General features: G+C 35.8%; 1 protein-coding gene across 11 annotated transcripts in view; it reads right to left on the minus strand.

Annotated features, from left to right (window-relative positions):
• NUMB (NUMB endocytic adaptor protein) overlaps nucleotides 1-21,625 on the minus strand; it is a 203,872-nt gene that overhangs the window by 35,802 nt on the left and 146,445 nt on the right. For 8 of the 11 annotated variants that reach the window (XM_019833261.2, XM_003987807.5, XM_019833257.3 and 5 more), the window contains 2 exons: nucleotides 9,308-9,382; nucleotides 3,624-3,656 (listed from right to left, as the gene is read on the minus strand). In XM_019833261.2, coding sequence (XP_019688820.1) covers nucleotides 3,624-3,656; nucleotides 9,308-9,382 — 108 coding nt within the window. The remainder of the gene's footprint in view (nucleotides 1-3,623; nucleotides 3,657-9,307; nucleotides 9,383-21,625) is intronic. The other 3 variants (XM_019833259.3, XM_019833258.3, XM_019833264.3) reach the window with 1 other exon arrangement.

Here is a 21,625-nt window from a genome sequence, read left to right on the forward strand (position 1 = left end):
TAAAAAATTATACATTAGAATAAAATTGTCCTGCCATAAAAAGAATTCTCCCTTCAATAACAAAAGAATTCTGACAGTCACAATGGTTCACAGATGCTAGTAGGAGATTGTTTAGTATCTTTTTTTCCTTTTTAAAAAAGTTTTTATTTAAATTCCAGTTAGTTAACATATAGTATAATATTAGCTTCAGATGTACAATTTAGTGATTCCACACTTCTATACAACACCTACTGCCCATCTGCTGAGCGTCTTTTAAGGAAATTCTGTGAGAGTAAAACTCACTAGTATGATTTAAATATCTCCAAATAAGGGGCTCCTGTGTGGCTCAGTCGGTTAAGCGTCCAACTCTTGGTTTCAGCTCAGGTCATGATCTCATGATTTGTGAGATCAAGACCCAAGCTGGACTCTGTGCTGCCAGTGTAGAGCCTGCTTAGGACTCTCTCTGCCTCTTCCCCACTCACGCTCTCTCTCTCAAAATAAATATTAAAACAAATTAAAAATAAATAAACATCTCCAAATAAATAAAATGTTGGTTTGAACCACTGAAAAAAACTCTTTAAAGCCTTAATAAAAAAAGTGAGTTGAGGGGTGGCTGGGTGGCTCAGTCAGGTAAGAGTCTGACTCTTGATTTTGGCTCAGATCATGATCTCATTTGTGGGTTCTAGCCCCACATCAGGTTCTGCACTGACAGTGCAGAGGCTGATTGGGTTCTCTCTCTCCTTCTCCTTATGCCCCTCACCTGCTTACACGCTCTCTCAAAATAAATAAATAAACAAAAAAACATAAAGTGAAATAAGTTTATAGGAAGCTATTTATTAGCACCTTTTAAGGTTAAATCTTTTTATGTTATTTTAAAGATTTTATTTTTCAGTAATCTATATACCCAATGCGGGGCTTTAACCCACAACCCTGAGATTAAGAGCCACACACTCAGCAACTGAGCCAACCAGGCACCCCAAGCTTCAATCTTTAAAACTTTCGTTGTAAATAATAAGAAAACACAGTGACTGTATAGCATAGTGACTAAGAATGTGGGCTTTGGAGTCAAATTATCTGGGTCCAAAATTCTAGCTTCTACCACTTATCAGATCTGTGAATTTGGGCAGGACACCTACCTCTATAAACTTTAGTTTCCTCACTGTAAAATAGGGAGAATAATAATTTCAGGGTTATTTTAAGGATTGAGATGATTCTTAATTTTCTTTCTCATGCCATATAATCATGCTGCAAAATGCAACAGTGTGACCCAGTTCAGCTACACTGTAAGTGCACCCTGACTCCATTCTATATAGCAATGAATATTGCCACTTTGGGATGATTTTGAGTTGAAAGCTACCTTTGTTCCCTAACAGCATGTTGTATAACCTTTTAACAAGTTTTTTCTATAAACCAAATCAATATTTTCTATAACCTAGCCTTCTATGCAAGGTCTATACAAGGTTATTATTATTTTTTTTATTTATTTGAGAAAGAGAGAAACCCAAGCAGGGCTCAAACCACAAACCATGAGCTCATGAACCGAGCCAAAATCAAGATGCTTAACCAACTGAGCCACCTAGGTGCCCCAAGGTTGTTTTACTAAAGTAGACATATTAAAAACTGATCACTTGGAAGCTAGTTTAAATTGTATAATAATTATGGTGATGTAAAATCGCTTTGAGAAATTCTATTTGGAAAAGAATAAATATCCACAAAAACTTCCTTAACAATTATAATGCCTACTTATATAGTTAACCCTTGAATACTGAACTGTGTAAATCCACTTATGTACAGATTTGATAAATACAGTACTGTAAATGTATTTTTTAAGATTAAAAAAATTTTTTTTAATGTTTACTTTTGAGAGAGAGAGAGAGAGAGAGAGAGAGAGAGAGAGAGAGAGAGAGAGAAAGAGTAAGCACACACAAGTGGAGGAAGGGCAGAGAGAGGGAGACAGAGGATCCGAAGCGGGCAAAGCAGGCTCCACACCAAGAGCAGAGAGCCCAATGTGGGGCTAGAACTCATGAACCGTGAGGTCATGACCTATGCTGAATTCAGTCACTTAATCCACTGAACTACCCAGGTACCACAAGATTTTCTTAATTAACATTTTCCTTCCTCTCGCTTACTTTATCATAAGAATACAGTATATAATACATATAACATACAAAATATGTGTTGATGGGGCGCCTGGGTGGCGCAGTTGGTTAAGCATCCGACTTTGGCTCAGGTCATGATCTCATGGCTCCTGAGTTTGAGCTCCACTTAGGGCTCTCTGCTCTCAGTGCAGAGCATGTTCAGATCTTCTGTCTGCTTCTCTCTCTGCCCCTCCCCCACTTGTGCTCTGTCTCTCTCTCACAAAAATAAACATTAAAAAAATATATATATATGTGTTGATGGACTGTTTATGTTATCGGTAAGGTCAACAATAGGCTACTGTAGTTAAGTTCATGGAGAGTCAAATATCATACAGGGATTTTCCACTGCGGAGAGGGATGAAGGCCCTGATCCCTGGCATTGTTCAGGGTTAACTGTAATGATGCAGATATCTATAGGATTAGTTCTTTCTAGATATAGACTTGTTAATTTAACTCAAACTCAAGATGTCTACTAAGAAATTTTATTGTGACATATGTGGGTAAATTATATGACTTTCTATTTCAGATTCACAGCAGTAAACTGAATCAAGCCATTCAAGCTCTTCAAATTTGTTTATAGACAAATTTATAGTATAAAGGTGACCTACATGAACATGTAAAAACAAGTTACTACTAAAATATTTACTTAAGAAATGGAAACTATTTGTTCTTTAAAACAAATTTCCAAGGTAACAAAACCACCTTGTAAAAAAAAAAAAATTGTGATGGGATTTTTATATTCACATTAATTTTTTATAATTTATAGTCAGTTATCCAATGACAGTAGTGTTTTCTTATGCTGTCTCAGTCTGAATTATTTTGTAGCACTTACTCAAAACTAAACAATGATAAGCTTTGACACAAAAATGTTAGAAATGTATTTAGCTATTTGTAAATATATTCTTAATTTTAAGAAACTCTGAACATTAAATAATCATTACTTGAAAAGCATGTACAGAAAGAACATCACACATAATGATAGATATTTGGTAGACTGCTAATTAAGATAATTTTTCTTAGATTAGCAGCCCAGGTTTTAAAAAACAAAAATCACAGAATCTCCAAATGTAGGTTTATGTACTTTCACTCACTTTACCTGAAATTTGATTTAGACTGAAAAAAAAAGTATTAGCACTGAATGTAAAATGTGTACATTCAATTTCCACTTGAACTTAGTGTTTCTTCCCATTTCTCCCTCAACATTGAGCACTAAGTAAAACCCACTTGCTAAAAACCCAGCTAATATGCTAGTATGAACAGCTTTGTAAGATCAAATTAAATTTAATACCTAGCTTTGAGGAAATAATCCTCTTTTAACTTATCTGCTTTAATTACTGGATTTTAGTATCAACAGACACATAGTTAACATCATAGATAGCAAGTTTCCAATTTATTAATTTCCCTCTATAGTCAAATCAATTCCTGTATTATGAAGAAACCAATGTCAGTGCTATACTAGGGGTGTAACTCCTTATAAAGCAAGCACGAATGTGGCATCAAACTTACTTTTCCAAAGAAGCCTTTGAAGAACTTCCTTTCCTGGAGGAACAGGGGGACAAGTCGAGCGCTATTATTGTATGGGCTAAATGTCCCAGGGTTTCACACCAATAAGCACATACAGAAGTTGGGTAAAGGGCAAAGTAGGAGAAGGGGAGGGAGTGAGAGTTTTAAAGAGTTATCCATACCAGGAGTGACAGGGAAAAAGGAAGGGTGCATGAAAATGCAGGGAAACATACTATATGGCCTAAGAATCCATGAAAGGAGTGAGAAGAAATCAGAACCTGTGTATCCATGCAGAGCAACTAGTTAGTTTAGTATTCTGTATTTACTTTTGAAACAGAGATTATCCAAATTTGGCAGCAGAGAAAAAGATGAACACATATTGGTTTGGCAAGATTTGCATTTTAAATTTCCTAATAGTGAGTAGTAAATACATTTTTCAATTTCCATATACATTTTTTTCAATGTAAACATCAGTGGTCAACTATGTGGAAGTCATGAATTAAAAAAACAGTCCACATTTGAATAACCACATAAAAAATGCAACGCATAAAATTAAATTATGAGTATGTAGCAAGAATCCTTGTCAAACTTTTTCTTACTGAGTTCAAGAGGTTACTTAGAGAATCCTTACTTATGCATTAGGATCAATTTGTATGTTATATCTGGGCTGATCAATTCCACAACAATCATGGGGGAAATAATAGATATGTTCTATTCCAAAAAGAGAATGAATCAGCTATAAAGAACACAAAGCTAATGTTTTCATTGCAGCTGAAAAAACAAATATATCTGAGAACCAAACAAGAACCACAAAAGAAATTTTAAAAATAGGGTTTTGTTTTCTTTTAAAATGCTACTGTTTTAGAATAAAGAAACTTGCATTGACAGTTCTAAGTATACAGCTCTGAAACTATGTAGATAAGAGAGAGCTAACTATGGTCCCAGCACCAATCTTTAAGCATGTACAACTTTGAAAGCTGGCTACCATTTAAAATCAGAACTTGAATGCAAAGTAGATGGGTTCTAACCCAAGCTGTCTCAACTTTACATTTCCTAACTCTGGTTGAACTATACTTTAAGCTTTTCGTTTTTAAAATCAGCGTTTAATGTTGGATAAGTATCTAGAAAAAGACAAATGTACTGAAATTTTGCTCTCTCAAACAATTTATAAACTCATTCACTACTCTCAAACACTGAATAGTTTGTTTTCTACCTAAGTTTTGAAAATCACAAACAGCATCAAATATTTCCAAAAAATGTTTTGAACTTAAGCTGGAAAAACAATGAAGTAATTGAGGTAGTTATCGTAATAAGAGTAAGTTTATTTCTACTGCCAAGTTTGGTGACCCTAGTTTTGTTAGACTGTGAGTAACCATCAGCTTTTAAAGATGCAGCCCAAGTTAAAGATTCACCATTCTTGAGGGCTAGGGAGGAGAGGGAAGGAGATCTGTTAATATTTAATTTAGCTCCCAGGAAAGCTCTTGTTAAACATGTAGTTTGCCCTCTTCATAAAAGACTTCAGATGTTAACAAAAAAAGTTGACGTGCAAATGCATTAAAAGATAGCTATCAGAGAATATTAGTGTTTTTTTTTAAAACAAGTTATGATTCTTTTACCTGCTAAAACAAGAACATATATTAAAGCAAATATATCAAATAGTGAATAAAAAAACAACATATTAGAAACTGTCAGTATAATGAAACTAGTCTAAAACCCAGACAGAGAAGGAGAGACATTCAGAGACAACGGGAAGAAAAGACCTTTAAAAGGAAGAGTGTATTGAACTAGTGTCAAGCAAGATAACCAAAGGCCTTGTACACTTTTTACAAAATAGACTGATAAATGACATTACTACTCATCCTGCAACTGCCTATGTCATTAAAGGCACTGAAAATGGGCAATAGTTGTTTCTATTATTTATCCTATACAATCTAAGTCCCAATGCAGCTAATTTGTGCACTCATGTCACAAAATAAATGAGTAGAAAAATACCTTTAACTAACTTTATCATACAAAGTAAAAAGAATTTAAACATATTTATGCTCTTGAAAAGCATTTTGAAAATTCAATTTTGTTTAGTTACAGTATCTTTTTGTTTGAGAATATTAACTATGCACATAACTTCTAGTTGATATTAAAGTAATCCTAAATTATAAGAGACTACATTGAGGAAAAATAGAAACCATACTTGCAAATTATCCAGCTTCCTAAATTATTTATAAATTTAAGAAGCTCTAGAATGTCACATTTTTAGTTCAACTATCATCCAAGTAATAAGTTTACGATGTTTGTTTTGCTACTTAACTGATATATTTGAGCTATATAATTCTTTAAATTTTAAAACTCTGGCATTCAAACTAGTTACATATTTCTTCTTTAATTTTCTTTTACATTTACTTCCATTTATTTGAAACTCTAAGAAGGAGACATAGCTTTTGGTACAATATAACCATCCGGCACAGCAGATTATAGATGTTTGATGAATGTTTGATAAGGGGCAGGAGGCAACCAGAAATTTCTGCACAGTAAAACTATGAAAGAGCAGAAAAATCATAAATATTTGTGAACTAATATGGTCTGAGAAGAATAACATCCTGAAGAATTCTAACTTACTGCAAGCCTCTCAGTATAGAATTAGAAAGAATATTTGTAAGGGGGAGTTTTATTGACTATAATAAATAGGAAATTGACCCCGATTACCCAAAAATTCAATCTTATTTGTTAAATACATGTTTATCTATCTGAAATTATACACAACATTTGCCCCAAGTCTCTTGGGTAGCATTAGTTTGAAAAACTTTAAAGAACTTTTGAATGAAAAGTTCAGAAGTGGTCAATTTCCCCTGAAAGTTTAAAAGTTTAAGTATATCCAGAAAAGCAATTGACATATATAAAACTTTGTATTAGTCATAAACGACCATAGGGAAATCAGGATATTTTAGAGATACATAAAAGGGTTTCATAAACTTTAAAACACTAAATGTAACATATGGTAATGATAATTGTTAGGAGATTTGATTTGACCACATATTGAGGGCCTAATTATTTTCTGTATACTCATTCTAGAAATATTTTTTGAGTGGCTACTATGTACCAAACACTGTTCCAGGCATAGGCATAATTTTTTAAATGGCAATTTGGTTACTATTTCTGATGAAAATAAAACCCATTAAATTTTATTAACTAAATAGTCCCATACCTCAAATAATCATGTTTATAGTTTATAATCTTCATGGTTAAAAAAAAGGTAAAAATTTCATTTGATTAAAAAAATTAGTTTTTTTTATTAACTTTATACATTTAAGTAATTTCTACACTCAACATGGGGCTTGAACCCACAACTGAGATCAAGAGTCACGTGTTCTTCTGACTGAGCCAGCCAGTTGCTCCTAAAAAAATTAGTTTTAAAACTAGCTGGTGAAGGGGCGCCTGGGTGACTCAGTTGGTTAAGCGTCCAACTGATGATTTTGGCTCACGTCATGATCTCATAGTTCAGTTTGTCAGTCCGAGCCCTGTGTCAGGCTCTGCACTGGCAATGCAGAGCCTGCTTGTGATTCTCCCTCCCTCCCTCTCTCTGTTCCTACCCCACTTGTGCGCGCGCGCGCGCTCTCTCTCTCTCTCTCTCTCTCCAAATAAAAAAATAAGCTTTAAATAAAAACAAAAATAAAATTAGATGGTGAATAATGGCCATCTCTGGGATTGCAAGAAATTTTATGTACTGTTTTTATTCATTTGTATTTTACACAATTAACTTATGTATATAATGAAGAGATGTTTCTAATGAAAAGTAGGCTTAAAAAAAACACTTAAGGAGCACCTGGATGGCTCAGTTAGTTAAGTATCCGACTTCGATTCCGGTCATGATCTCACAGTCTCCTGGGATCGAGCCAGGCCTGGAGCCTGCTTTAGATTCTGTGTCTCCCCCTCTCTCTGACCCTCCCCTGCTCAAGCTCTCTCACCCTCTCTCAAAAAAACCACTTAAGCGGATTCACTACTCATTAAACTAAATACCATTTCTTAATATATTCTGTACAAACTGAAACCATCCCTAGTTTTCCCTTATTTAGAAAGTGAACATGAAGCCACACTGTGAATTAAAAGACTAGCCTTCTAAGTGTAAGTTATATAAGTTATAACATTTAATAACTATTTGTAGTTTGTTTCAGGTCTACGTAATATATTCACTGATTTGTCTATTGTTTTCGATCATTAGTATTATGATGCTTAAAATATTCTTTAATGACTAGTAGGGCAAATCATTGCATTACTTGAAAAATTTTCTAAGCTAAACTTATTCTTCTAGTGAACTTAGAATTATTTTGTTAAAGAAGAGACTGAATTTATGTTTCTTGGAAAATTACATTACTTAGGCTGTATGTAACTGGAGAATAAACTCAAGTGGACATGACCAATCTATAAATTATAGTTTCACATATCATAATAGATGAATATAATCCCTTTAACATTAATGATGATTAGACTAGGAAGGGCTTCAATCATTTAAGAATTTAAATGACCAAAATCTGAGGTAAATGTTATGTATGTGTGTGTATATGTACATGTGTCTACATATTGGTTTATTTTTAGTTTTTTGCATACTATAATCAGTTATTTTTCTCCTTTCCCTTCTACAATAGATTCACAGACATTTGTTCCAAAATATAATAGACCTCTCTAAGTTGGTTGCTTCTTTTTTATTGTATCTTTTATATTGAGGGATTACAGAAGAGAGGTCATATGAGATGTACCAAGAAGTAGAAAAGTTTTGATTATTAAGCAAATTGATAAAAAAAAAAAAAGCACTCACTAGTAGCCAGACTTGTGACAGCCTACCATACGAGCAAACCTAAAGCAACAAGTATTTAATGCTGTCTAGGGCAGGGCATGCAAAAGTAATGGTTAATGCTTTCATAGCAAAAGGGTAAAAGGCCACACATTGGAGAGAAGGAAGGTTGCGAAGAGGATTGTCAGAGTTTATGAAACATTCTTCAAATCTATCCACAATATGATATTAACACTTTACTGCAAACCTTTATGAATTCTGAATCCATTCTCTCCTTTTACTAAATACACAGGCCTGTGCCTGGGATTTGTTTTATGGTATAATAGGCAAAGAAAACATTATGTATCCTGGAAAAGGCCTCTCCCTTTCACGTATGCTCAAGTTTGTGCAAAAGGCAGGGCAAATACACTGTTTATGTTAAAGGAGTATATAGAAGGAAACTGGGGAGTAGTAGCCAAAATAGTAAGCCCTCCCCCCAACTGTAAACCTCACTAGCCATCATCACAGGTAACTCTATCTTCTACTTTTTCCTGGAAAGCTGTTTATTGTAGTAAATTTAAAATCAGTAATTAAAACCCAGTTACCACAGTTAAGACACTAACTCTAATAGTTTTCTCTTGGTTTTAGAACATTATTCATCTGTAAGATTTCATACCACTTGTTTAATTTAGGTTCTGAATCAAAAGTAACTTTTGGATAATGTCTGGCCTAAATTGGCAAAATTGGTCTTTATTATTGACATCTTTGGATGACAACATGAGATGCTCTTTATTAGAGAGCCCACATCTTTTGCCTTAAGAGAAATACTGTTATTGGATAGCAAATCATTAAAATTTATTGAGCAAAATCTTTAAAAAAAATATTTCAGCATATAGATCAACCCTGGCAACCATCAAATACATACAGCTTTCAATCTTTTTACAGCATCTTCACAGATGTGCATTCCCCTTGACTCATCAACTTCTACATGGCCGAGGTACTGTAGAAAAGAAGAAAAAAGTTAGGGTTATTGCTATGCTTATTGAGTAGCTACTATATGGCAAGTATCAGTTGGTAGAAAATTGAATATCAAAATTTCTGCACGTAAGAAACTACTACTATAGAAGAGTTAAGATAATGTTTCTAACCCTCAGTGTCCTCATATAAATGAGATTTAGAATAAATGTCTCAAAGAGCTGTTATAGAGAAGTGAAAAAGTACATGGTAAGCACTAAATGTTACCTAAATCTATTGGATCTGAACATAATAGCCTGTGCTAGACACAGTTACTGTGTCTCTGAACACAAAAAATAATCCTAAAATCAACTGTGTATGTATACATATATAAATACATGTATGTATATGTATACACACATATTGAAAAAGGCACAAATAAAAAGAACAGTTACTCAAAGGATGAAGAGATCACATATTCCTTTTATGGCAAGCATATAAGAGCAGGGCAGAGAACTAAAAAACAAATTTTAAGAGGGCAGTACATTTAAGCTTTAAAAGATGTGTAGAGGGGTTTGTCAGTTTGAGCCCTGAGCTGGGATCTGTGCTGACAGCTCAGAGCCAGGAGCCTGCTTGGGATTCTGTGTTTCCCTCTCTTTCTGCCCCTCCCCCACTCACGCTCTGTCTCTGTCCCTGTGTCTCTCTCAAAAATGAATAAACATTTAAAAAAATATTTATAAGATGTGTAGAATTTGAAGAGGCAAAAATTGAAAGGCTAGAAAACTATTTCAGGCCAAGAGAATTTAACAAAAGTTATAGGTGTAGAAAAGCATAACTATATATCTGCAAGTATTCCTGTTTGGCTAGAACATGAGGTATATACAGCTGGGGAACTTTAATGCTGGAATGTGTCTTTATTTTTTATTTATTTATTTATTTATTTATTTATTTATTTATTTATTACAAATGTTTATTTATTTGGAGATAAAGAGAGTGTGTGTGTGAGTGAGGGAGGCGTAGAGAGAGGGAAAGAAAATCCTAAGCAGGCTCCGCACTGTCAACGCAAAGCCCGACAGACATGGGCCTCGAACTCACACAAGCCTTGAGATCACAACCCCAGCGAAAATCAAGAGCTGGATGCTTAACCCACTAAGCCACCCATGGGCCCCGAGTCTCTCTTTAATCCTAGAGTCCATAGAGAGCTAATAAAGCTTTTTTTTGCAAGGTTACAGTAATGTAATTCAAACTGTACCTTAGCATGGGAATAGGTAAGAGAAAACAGAAGGGATGGTGGGAATATTACAAAAGTACTCTTATTTATGTATTTGTTTATTTTGTGACAGAGAGAGAGAGAGGGAGGGAGGGAGGAAGGGAGGGAGGGAGGGAGGGAGGGAGTGCGAGCCTTGCAAGCAGGGGAGGGAGAGGGAGGGAGGGAGGAGGGAGGAAATCTTAAGCAGGCTCCATGCTCAGCACAGAACCTCATGAGCTCCTACAACCCTGGGATCATGATCTGAGCCAAAATCAAGAGTTGGACACTCAACCGACGGAACCCCCTTGGCGGCCCTGAAAGTGTTCTCTTTTATTTATTTTTTTTTATTTTATTATTTTTTTTTAAAGTTTTTTAACGTTTATTTTTGAGACAGAGAGAGACAGAGCATGAACGGGGGAGGGTCAGAGAGAGGGAGACACAGAATCTGAAACAGGCTCCAGGCTCTGAGCTGTCAGCACAGAGCCCGACGCGGGGCTCGAACTCATGGACCGCGAGATCATAACCTGAGCCGAAGTCGGCCGCCTAACCGACTGAGCCACCCAGGCGCCCCAGAAAGTGCTCTCTTTTAAAAGGAAATTTATGGTCTGGTTCTGGGTTAACATTGAGTAGACCCACTTTTCTCTGTCCAACCCGCTGAATGAAACCATAAAACCTGGACAGAATGCATGGAGCACCTATCTGAGGTCTCCTTTGTAAAGAGTAGAAAAGAAATTCAAGAAGAATACCAGGATCTTAGATATATATTTTTTAATATTTATTTATTTTGAGAGAGAGAGAGAGAATGAGTGAGCAAGCATGGATCTGGGAAGGGGCAGAGAGGGAGAGAGAGAATTCCACACAGGCTCTGAGCTGTCAGCGCAGAGCCTGATGCAGCGCTTGAACTCACTAAACTGTGAGATCATGACCTGAGCTGTAATCAAGAGCCCGACTCTCAAGATGCCTAGCCGACTGAACCATCCAGGCACCCTAAAGTACTTCTGAACTGGCAGGGAGTTTACCTCCCATTCTCCTCCTCCTTTTTTCTTCCCTCTCTTTTTTGATGCTTCCAGTTTGAACTTAACACAGCCAGAAATCCAAAAGTGAGTGCTGTGGCAAAGAAAGAACTCTGAGGGAAATAAAAAAGAACTCTGGGAAAAGCACTCTAGCTGTGGCTCTAAGATCAGGAGAGAGTATAGGAATCATACTCCCTTTTATTTATCTCTCTTAATTCTTTGTTGTCTCACATCCCAGCTCCCCAAAATATCCTGTGGTGGTGGCACTGATGGCAGCAATGGAAACCTGCAAGAGCCACACTTCTGAGGGAGGGGAACTTTCCTCCTGGTTAGTGAAACTGTGATTCCAGGAAGATGGGACCAACACCCTTTCTGCTTTTTTCCCCCTTTGTATATCTCCCACCATTTGGCCCTGCATAGAGGTGAAATAGTGGGAACGTATGGGAGAGCAGAACAACAAGAACCCCAGGAAACACAGGCATAGAGTTTAAGTAACTTGCCCAAGGTCACTGAGCTAGTGAATACTCAAACCCAAGCAGCCTGACCAAGAACCATCTTATAATGCTCATATGTACGGAATTTTTCATTTTTACTCAAATCTTTCCAATACTGCATAAGTGCATAAAACCAGTGTATTACAATCAATTTAGGAAACTATTTGACTTCAAGTAACTTGAGGCATCAATCATAACGATCATTACCTAAGACCAAAATAATTAAATGTCTGAAGAATTTTAACAGCTATAATTTTGAGTGAACATTATATAAATAGGAAGAATCCTCACTTTTTAGTGAATCAAATGATGTATTATATATAGTTCTAAGCTGAAGGAGTCTAACCTCTTTAGGCCAAATCTGAATAATATGAAATCCAACAAGATAAATCTTTACATATTCTATTTTAGATTGTCAAGTGCAACAGATTTTGGCTACAAATTTTATTTTCTAAACACTTTCTATCTAGATCCACATTTAGTTCCACTCTTTGGTTTTATAGATGAGAAACAGTGGTAATGTTTTCTCAAACTCAACATCACTGAATCCATTATGGATACTCAGTATACACAAGGGCTTCAAATTTTAGAGAATTTCTAAACTACTACATTAAAAACAATACATAATAGTATTTCATATCAATAAGAAAGGATGCTGGTAGCAAATTTTCTGTGTACCTTTGTCTGGCTCAACAAAGGATAACTTTAAGACAGATTCCATATTTCGTCATCTTTGCTTACCTCTTTTTTCTACTAAGTTAGAACAATTTTACCCCCAAATTATAGGCTATCGGAAAAGTCAAATGTTTGGTGGCTCTGAACTAGCTCTAGATGTTCAGATTGACTCACACTCAGAAATAATAAAGTACTCTCTCACTGAAGACTGTTTTCATCATTCAGTTAGATGCAATAGTGATAGGTGTATTACACTCAAATTCTGGAAAGCTCTATTTTTCAGCTTAGAAGACAATGATGGACTTTTAAATACCTCCTTAGTTGAATTCAGCTCTAGAAAGGATTGCTTTCTTTTCTTTTTTTTTTTTTTTTAAATTTTTTTTTTCAACGTTTTTATTTATTTTTGGGACAGAGAGAGACAGAGCATGAACGGGGGAGGGGCAGAGAGAGAGGGAGACGCAGAATCGGAAGCAGGCTCCAGGCTCCGAGCCATCAACCCAGAGCCTGACGCGGGGCTCGAACTCACAGACCGTGAGATCGTGACCTGGCTGAAGTCGGATGCTTAACCGACTGCGCCACCCAGGCGCCCCATGGATTGCTTTATTTTCTGTTGATATTTGGCCTTTTTCAAAGTCCAAAAACATAATTTTAATTTTGTGGTCCAATAAGCAAAGAAAATAAAGCAGTGGAAAAGAGTAAAATCTTAGCAACTGAACTATTTGCATCACTGTTCTGACATTTTAACAAATTCTGGCAGCTCATTCTTAGTGCCTTGTCATATATATTAAGTTCTTTTTGTTTCTTTACCCTTAATCACTGACTTGAAATGCCAAATATATATTTTTTAAAATTACATTATCCTGGACTTTCTATTTTGTTCTACTGTTGTGTCTTTCTATTGTGGCACTATAACATGCTATTTTGATCATTACGGTTAATTTAAGAATGCATTTTAACATGGTTTAGCATGGTCACTTTCACTAATTTTTCTCCCACAGAATTTTCCTGGTTATTTCCTATGTTTAATCTTTGGTATCAACTTTGGAATAATTTTGTTCAATTGCTGTCCAAAAAAAACTTTGGTGTTTTAATTAAGATCACCTTAAGTTCACTAGTTAATTTGAGAAAAACTGACATTATAATACTGACCTATTCCATCTAACACTATTTATTCAAGTCTTTTATATCTCTGAAGTTTTATAGTAGCCTTCAAAAATACTCTTGTACATTTCTTTCTAGATTAATAAGTATATTCCATAGCACTGCACCATTTAACATTCCCATCAAAGTGTATGACGGGTTCAATTTCCCTACATGCTCATCAGCACTTTATTTTCTATCATTTTTTAAATTATACCATCCTTTAATAGGTAGTATTAAACAAGTAGTATCTTGTGATTTTGATTTGCATGCTCCTAATGACTAATGATACTGAGTATCTGTATCTTTTTGTGTGCTAATTAGCCATTTGTATATCTTCTTTGGAGAAATACCAATTCATATCCTTTGCTCATTTTTTAAAATTTGGCCTATTTATATACTTTTTAAGTTTTATTTAAATTCCAGTTAGGAGTGTAATATTAGTTTCAGATGTACAATATAGTGATTGAACATTTCTATACACCACCCAGTGCTCATCACAAACAAGTACACTCTTTCATCTCTGTCATCTATTTAACCCACCCCCCACCCACCTCCCTTCTGGTAACCATTAGTTTGTTCTCTATATTTAAGAGTCTGTTTCTTCATCTGCCTCTTTTTTTTCCCCTTTGCTCATTTGTTTCTTAAGTTACACATGAGTGAAATCATATGGTATCTGTCCTTTTTCTGACTTACTTTGCTTAGCATTAATACTACTCTCTAGCTCCATCCACGTCCTTGCAAATAGCAAGATCTTATTCTTTTTTATGGCTAAGTAATATTCTATTGCATATATACACCACATCTTTATCCATTTGTCAATCGATGAACAGTGGGCTGTTTCCATAATTTAGATATTGTAGATAAAGCTGCTATAAACACCAGAGTACATGTATCTCTCCGAATTAATATTTTTGCATTCTTTGGGTAAACACCTAGTAGTGCAATTGCTGGATTGTAGGGTAATTCTATTTTTAACTTCCTGAGGAATCTCCACTCTGTTTTCCAGAGTGACTGCATTAGTTTGCATTCCCAACAGTGCAAGAAGGTTCCCTTTTCTTCACATCCTTGCCCACACCTGTTTCTTGTGTTCTTGATTTTAGCCATTCTGACAGTTGTGAGGTGTTATCTCACTGTAGTTTTGATTTGCATTTCCCTGATGATAAGTGAGGTTGACCATCTTTTCATGTGTCTGCTGGCCATCTGTATGTCTTCTTTGGAAAAATGTCTATTTATCTCTTCTGCCCATTTTTAATTATTCATTTTTGGGGTGTTGAGTTTTATAAGTTCTTTTTAGATTTTGGATACTAACCCTTTATCAGATATGCTATTTACAAATATCTTCTCCCATTCCATAGGTTGCCTTTTAGTTCTGTTGATTGTTTCCTTTGCTGTGCAGAAGACATTTATTTTGATGTAGTCCCAACAGTTCACTTTTGCTTTTGTTTCCCTCGCCTCAGAAGACGTACCTAGAAAGAATATGCTATGGTCAACATCAAAGAAATTTACTGCCAGTGTTCTCTTCTAGGATTTTTATGATTTTACATCTTACACTCAGGTCTTTAATCCATTTTGAATTTGTTGTTGTGTATGGTGTAAGAAAGTGGTTCAGTTTCATTCTTTTGCAGGTAGCTGTCCAGTTTTCCCAACACCATTTGTTGAAGAGACTGTCTTTTCCCCACTGGATAGTCTTTCTGGATTTACTGAAGATTAATTGACTACATAGTTGTGGGTTCATTCTTGGGTCTTCTATTCTGTCCCATTGATCTATGTGTCTATTTTTGTGCCAGTACCATAGTATATTGATTACTACAGCTTTGTAATATAACCTGAAGTTCAGAATTGTGATGCCTTCAGCTTTTTCTTTCATAAGGTTGCTATGGCTATTCAGGGTCTTCTGTGGTTCCATACAGATTTTAGAATAGCTTGTTCTAAGCTCTGTGAAAAAAGTTGTTAGTAGTTTGAGACGGATTCCATTAAATGTGTAGGTTGCCTTGGGTGGTATAGACATTTTAGCAATATTTGTTATTCCAACCTATGAGCATGGGATGTCTTTCCATTTGTTTGTGTCATCTTCAATTTCTTTCATCAGTGTTTTATAGTTTTCAGAATACAGGTCTTTCACCTCTTTGGTTAGGTTTATTCCTAGGTATCCTATTGCTTTTGGTGCAACTATAAATAGGACTGATTCCTTAGGTTTTCTTCCTGCTGCTTCATTATTGGGATACAGAAATGCAACAGATTTCTGTACACTGATTTTGTATCCTGAGACTTTACTGAATTTGTTTATCAGTTCTAGTAGTTTTTTAGTGGAATCTTTAGGCGTTTCTATATATAGTATCATGTCATCTGCAAAGAGTGAAAGTTTTACTTCTTCCTTGCCAATTTGGATGCCTTTTCTTTTTGTAGTCTGATTACTGTGGCTATCATTTTTAGCACCATGTTGAGTAAAAGTGGTGAGAGTGCACATCCCTGCCTTGCTCCTGACTGTAGGAGGAAAGTTCTCAGTTTTTCACCATTGAGTATGATGCTAGCTTTGGGTTTTCCATATTTGATACTTGGCCTTTTTTATGCTGAGGTATGTTGCCTCTAAACTTGCTTTGTTGAAGGTAGTTATCATGTATGGATGTTGTACTTTGTCAAATGCTTTTTCTGCATTTATGGGAATGATCAAAGTTTTTATCTTTCTCTCTCTTTTTTATCTTTCTCTTATTGATGTGATATATCATGTTGATTGATTTGCGAATACTGAACCACACTTGCAACCTAGGGAAAAAAATCTCACTTGATTAGGCTGAATATTTTTAATGTATTGTTGGATTCAGTTTGCTAGTATTTTATTGACAATTTTTGCATCTATGTTCATCAGGGACATTGGCTTGTAGTTCTCTTTTTTAATGGTGTCTTTATCTGGTTTTGGTATTGGGGTAATGCTGGCCTCACTGAATGAATTTAGAAAATTTCCTTTCTTTCCTATTTTTTTGGAATAGTTTGAGAAGAAAAGGTATTAACTCTTCTTTAAATGTTTGGTAGAATTCACCTGTGAAGCCATCTGGTCCTGGACTTTTGTTTGTTGGGAGTTTTTTTTTATTACTAATTCAATTTCTTTGCTGGTTATCAGCTTGTTCAAGTTTACTTTCTGTTTCAGTTCTGGTAATTTATATGTTTATAGGAGTTAATACATTTCTTCTAGGTCTTCCAATTTGTTGGCATATAGTTTTTCAAAATATTCTCTTATAATTTTATTTCTGTGGGATTGGTTGTTATTTCTTCTCTCTCATTTGTAATTTTACTTATTTGGGTCTTTTCTCTTTTCTTTTTGGTAAGTCTGGCTAGAGGGGGTGCCTGGGTGGCTCAGCTGTTTAAGTGTCCAACTCTTGATTTTGGCTCAGGTCATGATCTCACAGTTGGTGAGATCGAGCCCTGCAGAGCCTGCTCAGGATTATCTCTCTCCCTCTCTCTCAAGGTTTATCAATTTTGTTGATTTTTTTCAGAGAACCAGTGCTCCTGGTTTCATTGATCTATTCTACTGTTTTATTAGTTTCTATATATTTTTGCTCTAATCTTTTATTATTTCCTTCCTTCTGATGGCTTTAGGCTTTGTTTGTTGTTCTCTTTCTAGCCCCTTTAGGTGTAGGGTTAGGTTGTTTATTTGAGATTTTTCTTGCTTCCTGAGGTGGGCCTGTACTGCTATACACTTCCCTTCTTAGGAAAGTTTTGTTGCACCCCAAAGGTTTTGAACTGTTGTATTTTCATTCCTTTGCTCATTTTCTAATTGGGTTGTATGCCTTTAAATTGTTGAGTTGTAAGAGTTTTCATTATATTCTGGGTATTAAGCCTTTATCAAATACATGATTTCCAAATACTTTCTCCTATTCTGTATATTGTCTTTTCACTTTCTTGAAAACATCCTTTGCGCAAAACTTTCAAATTTTGATGAAGTTCAATATATCTATTTTTTCTTTTGTTGTTCATGCTCTTGATGTCCTATTTAAGATTCTGCTACCATATTTAAAATCATGAAGATTTACCCCTGTGCTTTCTTCTATGAATTTTATGGTTATTACTCCTATATTTAGATCATTGATTCAGTAAGTTAATTTTTTACATGGTTTAAGGTAGAGCTCTAACTTCATTCTTTTAAATGTGAAAATCCTAGGGCACCTGGGTGGCTCAGTTGGTTGAGTCACCGACTTCGGCTCAGGTCATGATCTCACAGTCTGTGAGTTCGAGCCCTGCGTCGGGCTCTGTGCTGACAGCTCAGAGCCTGGAGCCTGCTTCTGATTCTGTGTCTCCCTCTCTCTCTGCCCCTCCCCACTCATGCTCTGTCTCTGTCTCAGAAATAAATAAACATAAAAAATTTTTTTTAATGTGAAAATCCAGCTGTCCCAATGGATGCATGGATGACAATTCTTTCCCCCTGGAGTGGACTCTGCACCCTTGTCAAAAATCAATTGGACAAAAATATATCAGACTATATTTAATCTATCTTATTTGCTTCTTCAATCTGAGGATTCAAATACTGCCTTAAATGAATTCATCTTCCTCTCTCCTCCTGTAGCTCCCATTAGGCCTGGAAGTTCTACTGGCCTTTTTAATTTGTTCATCCATGTTTCCTCATCTCTTTTTTCATATTTTCTCTTTATCATCTTGTGCTGCATTCTGGGTAACTTTATTAAATCTACCTTCCAGTTTACCAATTCTCTTTTCAGCTAGGTCTAATGCACTATTGAATCTATCCACCAAATACAATCTCAGTAACAGTATTTTTCATTTTAAGAAGCTCAGATTTGATTCTTTGTCAGATTTAATTCCTTTTTTTTCATGTCTTATTTTTTTCTTATGGTTTGAATTTTTGTATGTCTCTAATGATTTTATATATACATATTTTATAGTGTCCTCTATAGTCTATCAATTCAAGTTCTTACAGAGCTAATCTTGTCCTTTATTATATAATCCTTATTATATCTGCTGATCATTTCCATATATGATTTATAACTTACGTTTTAAACTGTAAGTTCATCCTCACTGAAGCTCAATTTCACTGAGGGAAATTCATGCATTCTGGAATATGGAGTGGTTTTATATTTGCTTCTAAAAGATACCCCAGGTGTATCAGTAGCCTAAGACCTATTGTAATTAATTTGAGGATTCTTACACCATGCAGGTTTTAGCATCTGAAGTCCAAATCCACAGTTTCAATTTTTCCTTAGAGACTCCTTTTTTTCACCCAGGATCTGAGCAGACGCAAGATTCTGCTTTTTAATTTTTTTGTTTTGTTTTTTGCTTCTTCTCTTAGTTCTCTATTTCACTGATTATAAAGCCCACTGAAGTTTCTGGTTCTATGCTGGGTTCTCAGTTCTGATGCTCTGGTTTTTATAAGTCCAGGACTTTTAAATTTTTTTTTTTCAACGTTTATTTATTTTTGGGACAGAGAGAGACAGAGCATGAACGGGGGAGGGGCAGAGAGAGAGGGAGACACAGAATCGGAAATAGGCTCCAGGCTCTGAGCCATCAGCCCAGAGCCTGACGCAGGGCTCGAACTCACGGACCGCGAGATCGTGACCTGGCTGAAGTCGGACGCTTAACCGACTGCGCCACCCAGGCGCCCCAGTCCAGGACTTTTAGAATGAATGTTAAAACCAAAGGCTCTAGCTCACAAATCTTCTACCTCCTAGGTTGTACCATGCCAGCATAATTACTGCTGTGTTTGCAAATTCCCTCTTAATTTCTAGTAACTGGAGAGATCTGTCTTTATTGAAAGCTCAGATGTGTTTTAAGAGAAAAAGGTTGTTTATAAATGTATTCAGCATTTCTAGATATTTGTATTGGGAATATTTCTATGGTAGCTTAACACACTTTTTGCAAGAATGAAAACACCTGTCATATTTTTCAACAAAACTGTTTTTGCTATCTATTGGTTTTAGTATATCTTGTAAGCAGCCAAAATACTGGAGTTTCCTATAATTTTAAGCAGTTTTTTGGTTGATTCTCTTGGTTTTTCAAAGATAACATCTGCAGAAACAAATAAGACACAAAAAGTCTTGATTTCCCACTTTTATAACTTTTCTTTTTTTTTTTTAATTTTTTTTTTAACGTTTTATTTATTTTTGAGACAGAGAGAGACAGAGCATGAACGGGGCAGGGGCAGAGAGAAAGGGAGACACAGAATCGGAAACAGGCTCCAGGCTCTGAGCCATCAGCCCAGAGCCCGACGCGGGGCTCGAACTCACGGACCGCGAGATCGTGACCTGAGCTGAAGTCGGACGCTTAACCGACTGAGCCACCCAGGCGCCCCTGTAACTTTTATTTTCTTATCCAAAGGTACTTATCACCATTTCTAAATCAGTGTTGAATAACAGTCCTATCTAAGAGCAACCCTGGGGTGCCTGGTTGGCTCAGTTGGTTAAGCTTCTGACTCTTGATTTCAGCTCAGGTCATGATCTCATGGTTGTGAGATTGAGCCCTACATCAGGCTCCACGCTAGACATGGAGCCTGCTTAAGATTCTTTCTCTCCCTCTGCCCCTCCCCTACTCACTCTCTCTAAAAAGAAAAAAAGAAAAGAAAAAGAAAAAAAGAAGAAAAGAAAAGAAAAAAAAGAGCAACCTCATCATCCTCCCAAATTCAATGGAAATATTTCACCATGTATGACCCTGGGACAGTTTTTTACTCATTTAAAGAATGTATTATTCTATTCCTATTTTGCTAAGAAGATTTATTGGGATTGAATAATATTTTAAACTGTAAAAAAAAATTGAGATGTAATCCACATCACATAACCATTTCAAAGTGAATAATTCAGTGGCACTTAGTACATTCAGTGTTGTGCAATCACCGCCTTTATTTAATTCTAAAAGAAAAACCAAAAGAAAAACCTGTACACATTAAGCATCTACTACCTGTAGCAGCACTTTCCCGAAGCCCCTTAGCAACCAATAACCTGCATTCTGTCTGTATGGATTTACCTAATCTGGATATTTCATATAAACGAAATCATACAATATGTGATCTTTTGTGTCTGGAGTATTTCACTTAGCAAGTTATTTTTGAGGTTCACACATTGTAGTATATAGGAGAACTTCATTACTTTTTATAGCTGATACATACAATATTCCACTGTATGTATGTACCATAGTTTGTATATCCATTCTTCCACTGAGGGATATGTGGGCTGTTTCTACCTTTTGACTTTATGAATAGTGGTGGTATAAACAAGAATGAATGTACACGTATTTATTTGAGTTTTCACTTCTTTGAGGGTATATACCTAGCAGCAGAATTGCTGAGTCCTATGATAACTCTATGTTTAGCTTTTTTTTTTTAATTTTTTTTTCAATGTTTATTTATTTTTGGGACAGAGAGAGACAGAGCATGAACGGGGGAGGGGCAGAAAGAGAGGGAGACACAGAATCGGAAATAGGCTCCAGGCTCTGAGCCATCAACCCAGAGCCTGACACGGGGCTCGAACTCACCGACCGCGAGATCGTGACCTGGCTGAAGCCGGACGCTTAACCGACTGCACCACCCAGGCACCCCTATGTTTAGCTTTTTGAGGAACCACCAAACTGCCATCCACAGAAATTGAACCATTTTACTTTCCCACTAGTAACGTATAAGGATTCTGGTTTCCCCACATCCTTACCAAAACTTATTTCCCTTTTTTTTTTTTTAAAGGAGAACCATCCAAGTGGGTGTGATGTGGCATTTCATTGTGGTT

Source organism: Felis catus, chromosome B3 (genome assembly GCF_018350175.1).
Source record: "Felis catus isolate Fca126 chromosome B3, F.catus_Fca126_mat1.0, whole genome shotgun sequence".
NCBI lineage: Eukaryota > Metazoa > Chordata > Mammalia > Carnivora > Felidae > Felis > Felis catus.